The 18,134-nt window shown below is 57.8% G+C and overlaps 1 protein-coding gene across 6 annotated transcripts in view; it reads right to left on the bottom strand.

Annotated features, from left to right (window-relative positions):
- SYT7 (synaptotagmin 7) overlaps window positions 1–15,868 on the bottom strand; it is a 65,643-nt gene extending 49,775 nt beyond the window's left edge. For 2 of the 6 annotated variants that reach the window (XM_054439076.2, XM_054439077.2), the window contains exon 1: window positions 15,513–15,868. In XM_054439076.2, the coding sequence (XP_054295051.1) occupies window positions 15,513–15,543 (31 nt within the window). In that variant the 5' untranslated portion in view covers window positions 15,544–15,868. The remainder of the gene's footprint in view (window positions 1–15,512) is intronic. The other 4 variants (XM_054439079.2, XM_054439080.2, XM_054439078.2 and 1 more) reach the window with 3 other exon arrangements.
- Window positions 15,869–18,134: the final 2,266 nt, after the last annotated feature.

The following is an 18,134-nucleotide window of genomic DNA, read 5'->3' as shown; positions in this document are numbered from 1 at the left end:
AGATGGAAATGGGGGAAGATGGCAGGCATTTACAAGTGGGCAGAGCTTACCAGCTCCAGGGTGATCTGGGCATGGAAAGGGGGACATTTTTGGTGCCTATCCTGCTTCCCTCCCTCCCCTCAATCCAACACACACAAGAAAGCCAGAAAGAGGCAGAGTTGGGGAGAAAGGAACAGAAAGGCAGTGAGCTAAACCCTGCACCCCAGACAACCAGGCAAAGCTCCAGGTCTTGCCATCTTGCAGAATTTCCTGACCTCTTTCCACTGTAAGACTCTCCCTTCCAGGCCACCCACCCGGGGAACAGGGCCAGCTCTTCTCTTGCAAGAGGAAAAACAAATTGAGATACGCGAGAAGGAAAAAAGAATAAGGAAGGGAGAACACCCAGCACTTATTTCCCAGAAAAACTGGGCCTTGGACCTACCCCCACCCCATGCCCTCCGGACATTCTCTGAGTGTCCCTTGGAAAGCCGTGGAGGTGCCCACAACCCCTCGGGCTTCACCCAGGGTGGGAACTAGGCTAGCAAAAGAGGAAGCCCAAGGGGAATTGTTTTGGAAAGTTACAAGTAGCTGAAAATAGGGGCTCAGCACGAGCAAGCTTCCTCAACCTTGACTGTAACAAAAACAGATAATGTGTGAGTGAGCTAGGGAGAGTGTGCTGGCTGGGGCCGCAGAGGCCGGCTGGATGCAGACGCTTTAGAATTCAGAGGAGATGCCAAGTGAGTAAACAGCAAATGAAGGATTATCTGGATGGGCCAGCAGCCGTTCCAGCAAGAAATTGGACAGCGACATGTCAGGATCCACAAGCACTCCTACTCCTTATCAGAGAGCGAGGCCTGGTGAGCTATGAGGACCTTGTCCACGCCTTCCCTACCTCTGCTGCCTCTTCCAGTCGAGACATGGCCTTGGTAATAATGGCTCACATCTGTACAGTGCAGAGCAGTTTATAAAGTGTTCCACAGTTTACCGAGGGTTTCACATGCATTATTGAATTTAATGGAGGTGACAGTATGTTCTGCTCAGTGACCCCCTCACCTCACCTCACCACAGCCACCCCTACCTCCCACAATTCCTGGCCTAGGGAGGCCTGGTGCATCTGGCTTCAGTATTCAGCCTCAAAAGAGGAGGAAGGGGAGACTGGCCATCTGTAGACCCCAGAGAGCTGCTAAGCCCAGAAGTCATCAAGGCCAAAGCCATTCAGGATGGAAAGGGCCAGGTGCCAGCTCTGAGCTGGGAGCCCAGGCTGAAGAGTGGCTAGACAGGAGTTAGCTCGGAACCTGACACCCTCCCCACCCACCTTGATCCCAAAGCTGATGAGCCACCTGAGCAGCTGTGAAAATGATCACGTCCATCAGAGCAGCAGGAGCCCAAGAAATGAGGGGCTCAGAATGGGGAGGGGGCTCTTCGCCGGGAATGCGAAGCAGAGGCAGGATCAGGGACGTGTGATGATTAAGTGTGGGCCTTGACCACTAGTTACTCCTATGAATAATGCATTGTTGTGCCTTGGCCTAAATCAGCATCTTATTGTTATTAATAATACACGCTGCAAAGAAGCTGGGGTTGGAACTGTATGCTATGTTTCATTTGAGGATCTCAGAGCACTTAAAAGCTCCTCATGCTGATGACTCAACTTTATCTCCCCAAGTCATAGGCTTCCTCACGGGCCACCTGCCCGAATGCCCTTCCACCTGAGGCTTGGAGCCGCGAAGGCCACCAGGGCTAGAAATCTTCCATCCTGGAATTCAAATCCGTGGCCAGGGCTTACGGTTGGGGAGGGGAGTGCATTTAATTTTTGCAAGCTCAAAGGCTCCTGGGGATGCAACATAATGTGAAGCTCCCAGAGAGGTTTCAGGACAGAGATAACTAGTGGGAATCCAGGGGCGGGAGAAATGGATAGAGAGACCACTGCGGATCTGAATCCTGTTCTGTCACTTCCAGTTGTGTGACCTTAGGCTACCCACTCAACTCTCTGGTCCTAAGCCTCCTGGCTGGAATGCAGGGTCTAAGATTCCCTCTACGAGATGCCGTTCTATCATATTCAGGGGTATCATTTACACGGCAAATATTAGGATGGAGCCACTGAGCGCCCCGCCCCCCCCCTGAGCTTTCCAAGGTGCTGAAACAGCTGCCGGCCACGCGGCTCCTTGTCCTTGGTGCTGAAACAGAACTCAGTCCTGGGCTGCGCCCTCTTCCAGGTCGCCCTTTGCTCAGCTCCCAGCGAGCAGGATCCGAGACTTTGCATAGTGATTCCGCCTTCCTCTGCCAATGCCTGCCTGATCAACCCTCAGCTGAAGCTATGGCAGCAACCAGCGACCTCAAGAGCCCCCTTTCCTCGAGTTAGGTCCTCGGATGCTGAAGACCCCAGTCCTGACTCAGGACAAAAAGGGCCGCCCGGCGAACGTGGTAAATACCACGCCCCATTCCCTCCCGGGGGCCCGCCGCACTGCCTCCTGGTGGCTGGCGCGGGCACTGCACCCCGGCGGGCGCACAGACAGTTCCCAGCGGCGGCCTGGGCCGGCGGGGAAGCAGCGGCAGACGGTTCTCCGGTCCCCGCCGCCCCCTCACCGCTCCCGGGGCAATCTGGCGCTCAGAGCTTGCGGCGTTGCCCGACACCCGCACACTCCAGCCTGTCTGACTGCGTCCTGGCCGCTTTGGGGCTGCCTGGGTCACAGTGCAGGCTTAACCCAGCTGGCCAGACCTGGGGCAGGCAAAACTTCCTGCTCCCTCCTCCAAGGTGGGTGGAGAAGGCTTGTTTAAACAAACACCAATCTTTCCTCTGTGGCAGGGCCAGTCCCGCCAAGATGAACACAAAGGCCTCCCCCAGGGCAGAGGCTCCACACCTCTCCCCCACCCAAACAAGAACTTTGCCCACACCCGCCCCAGGAAAAAGCGAGGGGTTGAGGGAGAATGCCATAACTGCAGCCCACTTCTGTTCCCCCACCCTACAGGTGGGGGCTCTTTGAAGGGCAGATCTGCTTGGTGTTTCTAGGGGCTGCTTGATATGAACCTTACTGGGTTGTAGAGATTCTCCCCCTTCCAAAAACAAAAAGCAAAACAAATAATACCACCTGAAAAGACAGCACCCAAAACCACAGCTTCTCTGGAGTTAAGGGAGTCAAGATAATAGCCTTCAATTACAGTAGACATACCTGGTATGTATCATTTATTGAGCACTTACTGTATGCCAAGCACTGTGCTAAGAGCTGTGCAAACATGATCTCATTTAGCCTTCCAGCCACCCTGCCTCCCCAGGAGGGAGCATCATGCTCAGCCTCCTACAGATGAGGAAAGTGAGGATCAGAAAGGGAGGTGACCACTCAGGCTGGTGCAGCCAGTGAGTGCTGAGACGGGCATGGGAGAGCATATCCATCTGCCCTTACTCTTGCCATTCAGCTGGATCTACCTCACCATCCTTCCATGTTCTAGAGGCCACACTATCCCTCAGGTTTCTCCAAGACCACTCCAGCCCCCCACCATCCTCACCTCTCGGCTGAGAGCCACGTGGAGGAAGAGAGTAACACCTTGAACTCTGTAGCACTTTACAGCCTGCCAAATGCTTTCAGAGCCACTGTCTGAATTGACCCTCATGATCTTGAGGGGTGAAGTGGGCAGGGATGGCCCTGTTCTGATTTTGTAGGAGAGAAAAGTATGGCTCCAAGGAATAAATGGCTTGCCCCAAGTCACACAGTGAGCTGTGGAACCAGAACTCAGGCAAAGACGGTGGGACACCCAGTCCAGTGTACTCTTCCCACTTCCCCAAGGCTGGTGTGCTGGGGACAAGCCAGGCAGGGAGTCCTAGGGGCTTTCATCTCCTGAGGGGCTTCCTGAGGCCATGACCTGGGCTGCTTCCCCACTCCTCCTCCCTGGGGTCCACTGGTCGGCTCAGCTTTAACTTGGAGTCTCGGAGTCTCATTCTAAATGAATTTTTTTTTTCCAGGCAATTACCTCCTGCTAATTAGGAGGCAGGGCTGCCAGTCCCTGGGCCCTGGACTGACCCTTTTCTCAACCCACAGAGGGCAGGGGGATTGTGGAGGTACTGGGTAGCAGCTCCAGCCACAGAAACTGCCTGGGTCAGGGTTCTGTCAGGGCAGGGGATGCTGACGGAGGAGCAAAGAGCTCCACAGAACTGGAAGAAGGGAGGCAGGGATGCTGGGGAGGGAGGGACTCTGAAGTGGGAGAGAGCAAGGGGACAAAAAGCTGGAAGGAGCCTGAACATGCCCATGCAGAGTAAGTGAGAAAGACCTGGGCTCTGGGGCAGCAGAGGGAGCCAGGAGGAGCCAGAAAAATGGGGACACATCGAAGGAAGAAAGGAGGAATCTCAGGAACCAGAGAGAGAGGAAGGGGTAGGAATCTCCCCTCTATGGAGAGAGAGAAAGTGAGAAGGTGCCCCAGAAAATGGTCAAGATTACAGAAGGGGCAGAGGCAGAGAGACAGATACTGGAAGACTCCGGAAGGGGAAGGGGAGAGGAAGGACAGGGAGGAAGGAGGAATTGCTGAAGGAAAACCCCAGGGTGAAGGGGGACGAGAGCGGGGGAGGACGGCTTAGAGTGGCAGCTCCCAGAGCCCCAAGAAGGGCTTTCTCTACGTCATTGTCCTTGAGCTTCCCCCAATGTCAGTGCCCAGCCAGCTGGGCCTGCACACCCTCCTACGCAGCCACAGGTGCGGGCGGGCATGACGGCAGGCCACCAGCCGGCTCAGGCCCCAGATGCTCCACTCACCCGGGGCAGCCAGCTGACCTCCCTCCCTGCCAACCTGCCACCCCCTCGAGTAGGCTGAGCCAGGGGCCCTCCTGGGCCACACAGCAACACGACCAGGAGCTTCTGGGGCTGTGTCCAGCCTCTCTACTTTTCAGAGGGAGGATCAAAGCACAGAGAGGAAACAGTGCCTGTCCAAGGTCAAGTGAGTGACGAGGCCAGACGCAGAGGGCTCAGGGGCTAAGTCCTACTGGTGGGTCCTGTTCCCTTCTGGGCAATGGGCAACAACAGGAGACAAAGACAAGTCATGGCTGCCAGCAAGTCAGTCCTGATCAAAGCCCTCTGGAGTGTGGGGTGGCAGGCAGAAGGGAGTGAGGGTGGCCAGGGGCTGCAAGGGAACCAAAGGAACTCACGTTTATGGAGCACAGGGTGAGAGGGTTCTGCAAGGGTTATAATTGTAACAAACATTACTGAACACCTACTAGGTACAGTGTGCCAGCCACTTAAGACATTACATGCAGGATCTCATTTGATCCCAACAGCCCTATAAAGTATGTATCATTATTATTCCATTATAGGGAAAAAACTGAGACTCAGGAGGGTTGGGTGACCTGGCCAAGTCCACACAGCTAGCCAGTGGCATGGTTCTGACTCATGCAGCTGGTCATTTTGAGGCCACTGCCCTGAAGACCCCTCAACATTATCTGAAGATGTGCAGGTCCCTGAGTTCCCAAGGTCCCAGAACAGCCCTGGCACAATCTAAGCCCCAAACTCCAGTAGGACTGCAATCCATGAGGTCCAAGACTTGAACAAGCCCTGTCTTAAGGCGTTAGAGTCTGGTTTTTAGTCTTGGTTCAGCCACTAACTTACTGTGTAACTTTGGACAGGTCACTGTCCCTCTTTGGGCCTTCATGTTCCCACCTGTACCATCAAAGGGTAGGACCAGATAATAAGAACTACTACGTACATGGTGCTAACTCTGTGACAGGCACAGTTCTAGGTGGTTTACAGATATTAACTCATCGAATTTTCCCAACAGCCCCATGACAGTGCTATCATTCCCTCCATTTTACAGGTGGGAAATGAAGCACTGAAAGGTTAAGTCAGTTGCCCAAGGCCACAAAGCAAGTCAGCACAAGACACATCTGGGATTTGAGCCTCATTACTTTTGATCCAGAGCCCCTGTGCCCTGGCCACCACTCTGCATTCTTTCCCTAAGAACCCTCTCAGCCCCTGCTTGGCGCCCCAGTGACGTGTGCCCATGTGCCTCTGCACAGACATACCTACCATCGTGTTTCCACGTGGGAAGCACACACACAGTCATGCATCTGCATGAAGTGAGGTGTGTTAGCTCATGCTCCCACATCCACTCCTGTGCCTCCACCCCATTGCTACCTGAAGTAGCCAGGCTGGGTCACATACGTCCACAAGCATCCCAGCACCAGAACAAGCCGACTCTAGCAGGTGCATGCACACACACACATATACACGTGTTCCCGTCTCTGAGCACTGGTTGACTTGTGGGGGCCATGTGCCATGCTGCAGCACACAGCCATGTGGCAGTGACGTGGACCACCACACCCCTTCTCCTCTGCTTCCTTCTAGTGCCTGGGTGGCTGGCACGTCACATCCCGCACCTGCCGGCACCCCCATCCACACTGCCTTCCTCACGCCTCTCCCCTAGCAGAAGCGGGCACCTTCTCCAGGAAGGAAGCAGACTCAGGCACAGCCTGGCTCCCACGGCCCAAAGATGCCAGCCAACCTGGGGGTGGAGAGGGAGAGAGAGGCATCAACTAGAGGCTCCAGGGACCCTGGGGTCCACAACGGCTCCTGTCTGAGACTAAGCCCTCCCTTAGGTCTGAGTGCCAGAGCTGAGCTCTCAAGACCCTCGAGACACTGGCCCTCTCTGTCATTGCCAGATATGGGGTCAGATGGGGACCTCGGGGACAGAGGGTCTCCCATCATTCCTGAGCAGGACTGTGGTGCCACCTGGGCTCCTCTGACCAAGTTACCATTGCACCCTTCACCACCCTATCCCTGGTCCCTGCTCTCTCCTCCCCCTGCCCAAGCATCTTAGAGTTCTGGGTATTTTTAGGCCTCAGCTGACAGGCTGTGAAATCACTCCCTTCGCACCTCCCCAACCAGGCGGGGGCTGGAGAGGGAGGAATGAGGTTGGGGGGGGGCACACAGACAATTCATCAGGCTCCTCCAGGGCTGGCAGGTGCCAAGGAGGGAGAGAGGGGTTCCTCCCCTTCTCCTGAGAACCTCCTGCATGAGTGAGAGGATCCCTCCACCTTGCCAGTAGAGAGAATGGAGACAGGGTGGTAAGGAGACTCCCCTCCACTCCAGGAAGAACAAAGGCTTTAGGGGATACCCTAGAATTAGAAGAGGCACTGGGACACCCTTTGAGTCCAGCTCTGCAGCCAGTACCAACTCGTAGTGCTCCCTTCTGAGAGACGGGCTGAGAGACAGGCTGGCTTAGAGCCTAGTAGGATAAGGAGGCACCAGGCAATGCAGCCCAGTGGTTAAGACCCAGGCTTTGGAGTGAGGCCGACTTGCAATCTTATTCCTGCTCTACTGAGTGACCCGGGCAAGACACTCAACCTCTCTGAGTCTCTGTTTCCTCATCTGCACTGCAGTGAATTGGATATCTCTCTTGCAAGACTGCTGTGAAGATGACATAACATGATGAATGGAAAGAACAAGGTGGTCTGTGGACCCACCAGGCACCATTGGGAGCCTCTCCCTTGCAGCTTTCCCTGACCTTCCATTTCTTCTAGCTGCCCCTTCTCTGGGCTGGCTTTCTCACTGCAATCTCCAAGACAGGAGCCCACAGTTCATCCTGGCGTCAGGGCCCTTGGCACCTATCTGACCCCCGTTCAGGGGGAACAAATTTCCAACTAAGGTGGGTAGTCAACACAGACGGTCCCCGCCTCCCTGCTTCCTGCTGCAGGACACACACACATACACATCATATGTGCACACGTACCCAAATGCCAACATGCATGTGTACTGCCAGCACCTCAGTGTGAGGGCGTTTGCCTTGGGACGACCCCCAAGGGAAGTGGGAAGACATACCCAGGCCCCGCTGTGAATGGGTCCCTGTGCCAGGGGCCGTGGGCATGGAGAGGGGGGTGGCCTGCCTAGTTGCCATGGAGACAGGTTGGCTTTGGTGGGGCTCTGGAGCTCAGGCCTGGCAGCTGGAGCAGGAGCTGTGTGGCCCCTCCCGGGCCTGGCCCTGATGCCTGGGGGGGTTATGTGGGTACAGAACACATCCTCAAGAGGACTAACTGTGTCCACAGGGCCCTGGGCCTGCCCATCTTGGCTCTATATCCCTCACTAGGGAGGCTTTCTCTGATACCCCAGGCACCTGGGAAGCCCCCTCAGGGTGTTCATTCATGCCCACCTGCACCCGGCTACCCCCTTACTGCCTATAATCTGCTGCAAGCTTTCCAAGGGCAGGGGCCCAGGCTGGCCGGACACTGCAGATATCCTGGCAGAGGTAGGGACAGATATGTTAATGGCTGAGATTCTAGCTCCATCTACCCACCTGCCTCCCGACTTCCCACCCCTCCACACTACCGTGCTGTCAAAGTTCTTTATAGAGATCTGCTCAAAAGCCATCCATGGCACTCCATGCCTTACTTCTTAAAAGAATTTCAGTTTTCCTATTTCAAAATGCCAACTCCTTCATAATCTGGCCCAACACACCTTCCCAAGCCTCACTTCCTGCTACTGTGCCCCAAAGGTCTCCCTTCTGGCCATGCTCAAGCACTCACTGCTGCCTCAACTGGCCAAGATCCCTCGAACCTCTGAGCCATTGCATGTGCTGTCCCCACCTCACCGACCGCCTCACCTCCACTCGCTCACATGGCAAAGCTCTTATTCTTCCTTCAGGACTCAAGGCCCTGTATCTGAAGCTCACACCCTTAGGTCTGGCAGTGTGGCTGGGATCCCAGACCTACTTCTAACTGCAAGTTCGCACTTCCCAAGGTGGTTCTGAGGATGGAGGGTCTAACGCATGTTATGTGCTTAGAACAGCACCTGGCACATAGTGAGCACACAACATGTCTCTGCTATTCTGATGGTAACTTAACTGACACTGCCTCTATGAAGTCCTCCCCAACTCCTCCACCATGGAGGTAGCAGGCATATTCTCCTTGGAGGATCCAGAACCCTCATCCCACACATCAATTGCTTGGTACAGGACAATGTTGAGAACAGCTGCCGCTGGCTGAGTGTTTACTATGGGCTGGCTCTCTGCTAAATATTTTTTCTGCCTTATCTCACCTCATCTTCCAACCACCTGGGAGGTAAGAACCATCATCATACCCATTTAACAGAAGAGGAAACCCAAGGCCAGAGAGGTGGGCTGACCCGCTTCCAGAGACACAGCAGCAAGTGTCTCTGCCAGGATTCAAATCAATAGCTGTTTGACCCTAGAGCGCTAGCTCAAGCAAGCTGTCCCTGGAGGCACATATGTAAAGTGCTCAGCACATACTGAGTGCTCCACAAGGCTTGCTATTATCATGCTATTGTTATTATCAGGGGAGGACACAGGACGTGTTTGGTGACCGGAGATGGGATTCCTTAAGCTGGTCCCTCTGCAAAGCACAAAACCCCCATTCCTGGAGAAAGTGTTTCCAAGGGTCCCTTGGCTGCCATCCCTGACCCCCATCCTTGGATGGGGGTGTGCAGGGAGCCCCAGTATCTGGACCCGGGGCACTTCCTCTGAGGCGTGCTGGAGCAAGCAAATGCTTGAAGGGTCCCTCCCCGGCCCAGGTCCGGCAGAGCGGGAGAGAGCCTGCTATGTGCCAGCCATGCTGGCCGCCGCTCTCTGGCCCCGCTGCCACCACCCCATGGTAATGAGACGGATCCAATTTGTACCCAGGGCCCCGCCGGGAGCAGCTGCCGCGGCAGGGTTTGAAGTAATTTAATTGGACACATTAGCTGCATGCTCTCTCCTCCACTCCCCTCGTGCAGAGCCTCATGCAGGCGCCCCTTCTGCCTCCCACCCCTCATGCCACCCTACCCAGGCTGGTGGCAGGGTGCATGCTCCACCAACCAGCTAGGACTAACAGGTAGGCACCGTTCCTCTCTCATTCCTGGGGCTCCTGGGGGCTCTAGAACCAGAGGGCTCTCTAGGTCCCAGGTTCTCCCCAATCTCTGATGCAAGCAGCAACTATGGGAGCCCACTGGGGCTAGAGCTCAGACCTCTCCCTCCTGTCTCCTCTAATGGGCAGAGTGGTCACCCCCCTTTCTCCTTCGGTCAGCCATGGAAGCCACCAGCCTTCTGCACTCCAGGAAGGACACTGAAGGAGCAGGGCCAGCAGCATATGCCTGTTTTACCAGCATCTTTGGTTTTGTCACTATCAGGGTTTGTCACTATCAGGGTCACTACAGAGACGATGGGCAGCCCTCCTCTTAGGGTCTGGGGAAGCAGTGCATAAACACACGCACAGACCAGACCTAGTTACAAACACACAGGTGAGCTCAGTTTGACCCAGACACATACACACATACTAACAGCCCCACACTGTCATGGAAATGCTTGTATCTTACATATGAAAGCTCCCATGATCAGCCCCGTCCACACCCATGTATGCCATACAGCCAGGTAAGGCCCTGCTCCGAGCAGACGAGGACTTCATGGCCATGCCAGCAGGTGGGAGGGTGTGGCAGGGGTTAGGCAGGGTCCCTGGCACACAGGCCCTGCCTGGCCAGGTACAGGGCCGGGGGAGGGGCCCTCCCCTAAAGCTTTCCGTCATAGCTCCCCACGCACCTCAACGCGCCTCGCTACAAATACACTCATTAGCTGCTGTTTACAGCGGTCCCGGCACTTCAATGAGCACAGATATTATGGCCATCCAGCTGCCACCCGCACACACACTAGGTACACATACAGACAGTGCCTCTCCCCCCGGCTCCGCCCTCCCCTTCCACCCGCGGGCTCAATCACATGAAGATACCAATTCCCCAAACATGCAGCTTTGCAGGGGTTCCAGCTCACAATACCTCAGCTCCTGGTCCATTCTATCCCAAGGGGTCCTTCCAGGTGGAGGCTGCAGAGATCCCCCCAGAGCAGGCCGGATGCACCCTCCCACCTTCCAACCGACTGGACCTGGAATTCCAGGCCGAAGCTCTGGGCACAGTCCAGCCCCTTCCACAGGTCCCATGCTGTCTGCCAACTCTGTTCCAGCCCTTGGGGAATTCTGCTGGGTGAGACCAAAGCCCTGCCCTGTAGACACTAGTTGGACAGGGCCCAGCAGGGCTGCCCCTGCTGCCTGGAAGGTCAGGGACCTCCATGCCCATGGAACTGGCAGAATTCGCCTGGCTTCACCAGCTGGGGTTCCCTGGCAAGGCAGGCAGGCACCCGGGCTGGGCCTGGCACAGGTTGGTGCCAGCACCTGGCCAGACCAGTGACTGCCCCGACGAGAGAAAGTTGACCTCTCGGCCACATATGCCACCTACCGGGCACTGTCTGTGGAGCAGAGGACCAGCTCTATACAGGGCTGCCCATGCCCACCTGGGATGCCACAGTGCTCTGAGGAGCCAGCAAGCCAACTCATTCTCCAGCTGGGGGTCATCAGCTCCGGACTGGGCCTCCCGCTCCCACATGACCCCTCCCAGCTCTTCTCCCTGCTGTTCTTGTGCTCACTCCCCTGGGGGAACCAGTTATTGAAAATGAAAACGGTCCATCAGATTCAATAAGGATTCCAAGTCCGTGAGAGAATAGGGGGTGGGTGAGGAGTGGGATGGGGGGACTCAGGAGGGGCAGGAGGGGGAGGGAACCATATACGGCTCCTCTGCCTGTTCCACACAACATCCTGCAATGGCCGGGCTAGAGGGTGTAACAAGGAGACAGCCCCCACTGGCACTCCATGTTGCCCCCAATGCCCCTTAAGCCTGAGCTTGGGGTCAGCCAGGAGCAGAATCCAGCTGCCCAGGGCCTGTCTTTGCTCACCCAGCACCCACCTATTGACCTGCCTTCCAGCTGTCCCCTTACCTGTCACCTACTGGCCTGTATGTTCCCACCTCAATCCGCCTGCTCTAACCCCCTCCCCAGTATGAGGAGGGGCTTTGGGGCTATCTCCCTTCCCACTAGGCCCCAGCCCTCAAGCGGGCAGCTTGTTGATCAAGCTTCCCTGCAAGGCCACAGAACAGTGTGAACCAGGGCCATGGAGGGGGCCTGTCTCCATGGTAACACAACAGCTTGGGGGCACTGGCTACCCCGGCCCATGCCCCATTGAAACCATCCTCGCCCCCTCTGGGTTTTAGACTTGCCCAGCCTCAGGTCCTCCACTGTGTCCTGGCCTGTGGGGAGATCATTCGATCTTCAGTCCGGACTCTGACTCAAGCCCAGGATGCAGGCCAGGGAGGCCCGGGCATGTGCCGATGGGGCAGGCTTTGGGGGAGGTAGGTGGGAGGAGAGAGGTTGTTGGTGAAATGGGTGGACACTGTCAGGCCTCCTTGGACCTTCCCATGCTCCAGGCCTGGCCTCTAACCCAGCTGTTCCTCAGGGCATACCCTTGATCTGCCCTTTCAGCCACACCCCTAACTTCTGCACTCCCTCACCCGCCATCAGCCTCTGCCCCTAACTTGTGCCCAGTGAGTGGAGGGTTGGCCTGGACAATCTAGTGGATCCTTCGCCTTGAGAGAGGAGGCCCGCTGTGCCAAGGCCCCCTGCCCTGCATGTCCCCAAGGCATGACCTGCCTGGTGGAGTGTCTGTAGGGAACAGAGCCCACTAACAGGTGGGACAAAAGAAGGCTTCAAGCACTACTACGCCCAGGGACAAGCTCACAGAGGGCTGGGGGCAGGGCAGGCAGCCTTCAGGACCTAACCTCTGTCCCAGTAGTTCCCTCTCTGGCCTTGCTTACCAGCTCACTGCAAGGTCACCTCTCCCTCCCTCTCTCTTTTCCTGCCGCTGTCCTGCCTGCCCACTGCAACGCTGACCCCTGCAGGCCTGCTGGGGCCTGCCTGGCCTGGGGACAAGCGATCCGAGAGAAACAGGGACTTCAGGATGAATCAGAGGGTGAAGGCTGAGGGCAGGGAGAGGTCCTGAAGTCTAGGAGGGGGCAGAAGGGAGGCTGCAGGTATGGCCTAGGGAGGCTGGACAGAGCGTGGAGCTGGAGCCTGGGTGAGCATGGGAGGGGGCTGGTCTGGGTTCTTCATTGGACTCCGATTATTTCCCACAGTCCCTTTCTTCATTCACAATAGATCAGGAAACCAAGGGCCTGGGGGCCTGGGGCCCAAGTAGGGAGAGAACCACACCTGTCAGGTAAGGTCCTAGCAGTAGCTGAGCCCTTAGGGACCTACACAGTAAGTGGGATGAGGGAGGGAGTACCACAGGGATCTTCTGGAACCAGCATGAGGCAAAGGGGAGCAGGAGAGGACAGATTTTTTTTTTTTTTTTAAAGGATTGGGTCGCAGGTGTTCCTGAGAGTGGGATGAGAGGATCAGGATGTAAAAGGCACTGGCCCCTGGGAGACCAGAGGGGAGGGGAGGGGTGGCCTGAGTTACACATAAATCAATTTGCATATCTCAGTCCCAACCAGTACCAGCCAAGGGGAGATGGGGAGGCAGAAATGGGGGACACAGAGCCCTGGCTTGGGGAGCTGAGTCTGGGGAGCCTCGGGGGAGCTGGGGGGAAGGGAAATCTCACCTGGAACTATAGGGCCTACAAAGGTGGGCAGGGATGCCAGAGGGAAGAGGCCAGAATGAGATCTTTGATTCCTCAAGGACCCCAGATGACTAGGCTCAAAGGCAGACTGTGCCCTCTCCAGCCTATGTCTGACCCCACCCAGCCCCATGCCCACACCGGAGAGGAGTCAGCCTCAGGCCAGCCCCTTTCCCAGTCACAGCTGCCCTACCACAGGCACTGGTGGGTCCTGCAGCTGCAACTGGGGTGGGCAAGACAGGTCCCAACTGCAGCCAGAGAGGCCCATTCAAGGAGGGGGTGAGGGAAGAGTTGGGGGTTGCTAGTACACCAGGGATGGCACTGGACTCCAGACCCTTTGCCTAGAAGATGCCAAGCACGTCAAGCTGGCCTCCGTGGTGAGGGCAGAGGTGCTTGGAGGAGTGGTGATGTCATGGTGCCCAGGCATGGGAGGGAAGAGGAGGGAGGGAGAGGGGAGAGGACATGGCCCCAGGACAGCGGCCTAACAGGACAGAGGGGAGGCTGCCAGCCTGGTGGGCGAGGGGCGGAGAGTGTCCTTACTGCTTCCCTACCTTCCATCTTCATACCCCAGAGCTGGCTTCTGAACTAAGCTACTGGCTTCTAAGAAGGTGAGTAGAGCAAGAGAATACTCCTGCCACAGGCCATGGGCTGGAAGCCGGCGGCCTCTTTGACGAAGATGCCAGGGTAGGTGACCTAGGTCCAGACAGATGAGGGGAGGGCTCTCCAAAGGCAATGCCCCTTCAGCCCTCCCCTAGAGGACATTCAGAAAAGGGCGCAAGGTTCCAGAGAAGGAGACTGAATCTCTCACCCTCATATCCAAGTGCTGAGTGAGGGCAGTGTCTGGCGCCCAGTGGGTCGTCCTCAATATCGACTGGGCTGAAAAGAATTGATGGGGGGTGGGAGCCGATTCCTCAGGAGGCAGGGACAGGCTGAGGCTGCCCCTAGAGGGGAAAGAGCAAATGTGGGGCTGGGGCAACAGTGGGCAAAGCCAGCACCCACTGGACTGCCTTCAGGAGCCTCAGGGCTGCAGGCTCCTTCTGTGCAGGGTCTTAGAGCCGTTCCTTCCCCACAGCACCGCCGCCCCCAGGAGGCTGGCAGCAGGGAGCCCGGAGGCTCTTCGTTTGGGAGCACATCCTGGGCTGGGGAGTCGTGCTTTTAGCATCAGAGAGAAGCCCAGAAACAGACCCTGATGCCAGAAATGGCAGACTGGGGGTGCTGGGACTGGGTGGAGCACCCCAGGTGGGAGCGGGGATGGAGCCTGGGCAGGAGCTGCAGGGGACCTGCCTACAGGTGGGCACTGGGTGAGGAGGCATCAGGAGCCAAGGAGGAAATGGCAGAGCAATTTCCTAGGAAGACGGGAAGATTCTTCGGCTTTGGCTTAGAGGATACCAAGCAGACAGTGGGCTCCCAGGCCACTCCCCTGGCGGGCGAAGCAGAAGGCAAAGGAGTTCGGCCCTCCCCCCCAGGACGGGAGAGAGTTTGGGGTTGTTTGCTTCCCCCTCCCCAAACCTAGGAGAACATTCTCTTGGCACCCCCATTCTCATGAGCCCCTGCTCTCTTTCCCTTCAAGCACCCCCGTCTCACCCATCAACGCCCCTGCGGTTCCCCACCCCCCAGAGCCTCCCTGCCCAGCTGCCGCACCAGATTCCCACTTGCCCCCTGGCACCCTCTCAATTCACAGTTGGCACTGCGATGCCACTCCGCTCCCCTGTACCCACAACCTTGGCCAAGAGCTGCCGGGATCCTCGCCCTGGGGTCCGCCAGCGCTGGCACCCCCAGGGCACCGGTGCTGGGGAGCCGCGGGTGCCTCTGAGGGCACTGCCCGGCTCCCACAGGGGCAGCGGCTCCTCGCTCCGCCACACACGTTGTCCTTGGGCTGTTGGGGGGTGGGGGAGAGGTCCTTGTGGGGACACTGAGAAGCCGGTCCCGGACATCCAGCCTGGCAGTGTCCAGACTGCGGGGGACCGGGGTCCGAGCCGCTGCCACTCGATCCCGCCCCCCCGGGGCTGGGATGACCCCTGGGGGAGCCCGTGCGGCTCCGGGCGGACAGCAGCCCCAGGCTGGGGCTCAGAGACGGCGTCCGGCGCTGCCGCCGTCCTGCCCGCCGGTGCGGGGCGACCCAGCCCGCCGGGGCCGCGCTTACCTGGGCTGGCCGCCTCCGGGTCCCGGTACATGGTCCCCTCGTCGCCGGTTCCCTCCGGGCTCCTCAGAGCCGCCCGCGGCCGCGCGCTGCTCCGCCGCCGCCGCCGCCGCTGGGCATGGGGCCGGGCGACCCCCGGGGGCGGGGCCGAGGGCGGGGGCCGAGCGGGCTGCACCTAGCCGCGGAGCCGGGGAGCGGGGGCCGCCCGCCAGCCCTCCCGCCCGCCCGCGGAGCACGCTGCCGCCGCCGCCGAGCAGCGCCGAGCCTCCTCCCTCCGGCCTGCGCGCCGCGTGTGCGCGCCGGAGCGTGTGTGAGTGTGTACGAGGCCGTGTGTATGTGTGTGTGTGAGCGCGTGTGTGAGCGCGCCCGGGGCACCGCCGGCGCCGCCCGCCAGCCGCCGAACGCCGCGGCCACAGACGCCGCCTGCGCCCGCTGCCGGCCGCGCGCCGCACTGCACCCGCGCCCGCCGCCGCCCGAAGCCGCCCCGAGGGCACGGCCGCCGCCCCGCGCCCCGCCCGCCCGCAGTCCCAGCGGGGAGGGCCGCCGAGCCCCACGGCCGGGCTCGTCCGGCCAGGGGGTCCGGCTCCGTTGCGCGACCCACCCCCAGCCCGTGCTCTCCCTATGGCCGCGGCCTGGCACCGGGCAGGGCCGCAGAGCCGGCCACCTCCTCCGAGGTGCCCTTTGGCTCCGATCCAAAAGGCGTGGAGATCCACTCCGGGTTTTCCGCTTGCTGGCGGCCCGAGGGCGTCAGCTCGGGACTCAACACCGCGGCGGTCTGGGGCAGACGGGCTGGTGTGTGCAAAAACCAGGAGTGGAATTTTTGGCAGCGCTGAGCCTGGGTCCGCCGGTCCGGTCTTTCTCCAAGCTCGCACACAGGTGGAGCCGAAAGGGCTAAGATCCCTGCCCTCGGTGGGAGGTTTGGCGTAGTGACCCTCCTCACCTAACCCAGCCCCACGAAAGAAGAAAATAGACTTTTCAGCCTCTGGCTATCCCTCTATAGCAGCAGCTCCTCCTCTGATCCTCCGCTCTGTTCCTTGCCCCTAGCACTTTGGAGGGTAGGAAGGAAATCCCTCCTTCTCCTTCCAACCCTGGACCTCTCTTGGTCCTCTCTGCCTCTCTGCCGGCTCAGCACAGTCTGAATCAGGTGAACACTCATTTCTCTACAGAATTGGGATGATTTGATTCTGGGGCAGGGAGGAGAAGAGACTTGTCTCCTAAGGATATGAAAAAGCCAGAACTGAACCATTAGTGGTATGGTAGGCACAGAGACCTCCCTGCACACACCTACACACGTAATCACCTACACACACACACACAGACACAGACATGCTGCCCCCCCCCACACACACCCACACAGACATGCTGCCCACACAAAGAGACACATACACTGACGCTCCCCACAATACAGGTGCTGCCCCTACCGTTCACTGATGGATCAGGTAAGAGGGCAAAATCCCTGTGTCTGTGGCAGCATCCTACCCTCCCCTGTGCTGAGAATGCAGTTTGCAGGTAAGTCAGGCTTCCCAGAGTCAAGGATTCTTATTTCCACCCTGAGAAATCCACTTTTGCTGGCTTTATACTGCACTACTCACGCCCAGCCATACCTCCACCTGCCCACAGTGCAGAAGGCAGCCAGGAATAACCCTCTATCTCAAGTCTCCCCTGACACACACACAAACAGACCCCACCCCCTTGAAATCACATGGAGTCTATCCCCAACCACCACCACACACACACATACACTCATACACATTCACCTCCACCTACAGCTTTTCCGGTTGAGAAAAAGATAAGGAAGTTCCCCCAGCAAACCTCCATGAAGACTGTTGAGTGGAGAGCAGATTTCCTGGGAATGAATGTTCTACATAAAAATGGAAGGAAAAAAGGCATCGTAGGTTAAGGCCACAATTCCTCAGTGGCCAGAAATCTTAGCCCTCACCCTCTGGGGAAGGGCCATCCTATTCCATACACCTCACAGCTGTCTTCCTCCACTCACCCACGTGCAGCCAAGAACCCAGGAGTTATCTACACTCTGCTTTGGGGCCTGGCAAACCCCAGAAAGCTAAGCCAACAGGCTGGGACTGCAAGGTCTGCAACCTTGGCTCATTCCCCCACCCACCCCAGCTGCCTCTCTCATAGCCCTAATAAAGAGTAAACAGGGGCTGGGTATGGTAGCTCACACCTGTAAGCCCAGCACTTTGGGATTCCGGGGCGGGAAGATCACTTGAGCCCAGGAGTTGAGACCAGCCTGAGCAACATGGTGAGACCCCATATCTACAAAGAAAAAAAAAATTAGCCCAGTGTAGTGCTGCGCCCCTGGGGTCCCAGCTACTCGGGAGGCTGAGACAGGAGGATGGCTTAAACCCAGTAGTTTGAGGCTGCAGTGAGCCATGATTGCACCACTGCACTCCAACCTGGGCAACAGAGTGAGCCCAGTCTCAAAAAAAAAATAGAGCAAATAGGGCACCCCTCAACCCCCCACAACAAATGGGCACACAGACAGGTTCCCTGCTGAGGAATCTCCCCACTCCAGATCCCTCCACCCATCAATCTGAAAGTCCAGAGAGGGAGAGCAGAATTCCTCATCACCGCCACTCAACAGGTCTTTAATAAGCATCTAAAGTT

Source organism: Pongo pygmaeus, chromosome 9 (genome assembly GCF_028885625.2).
Source record: "Pongo pygmaeus isolate AG05252 chromosome 9, NHGRI_mPonPyg2-v2.0_pri, whole genome shotgun sequence".
In the NCBI taxonomy this organism is placed as follows: domain Eukaryota; kingdom Metazoa; phylum Chordata; class Mammalia; order Primates; family Hominidae; genus Pongo; species Pongo pygmaeus.
The sequence above is the reverse complement of the archived record's forward strand: the minus strand, read 5'-3'. Positions and strand labels throughout refer to the sequence as shown.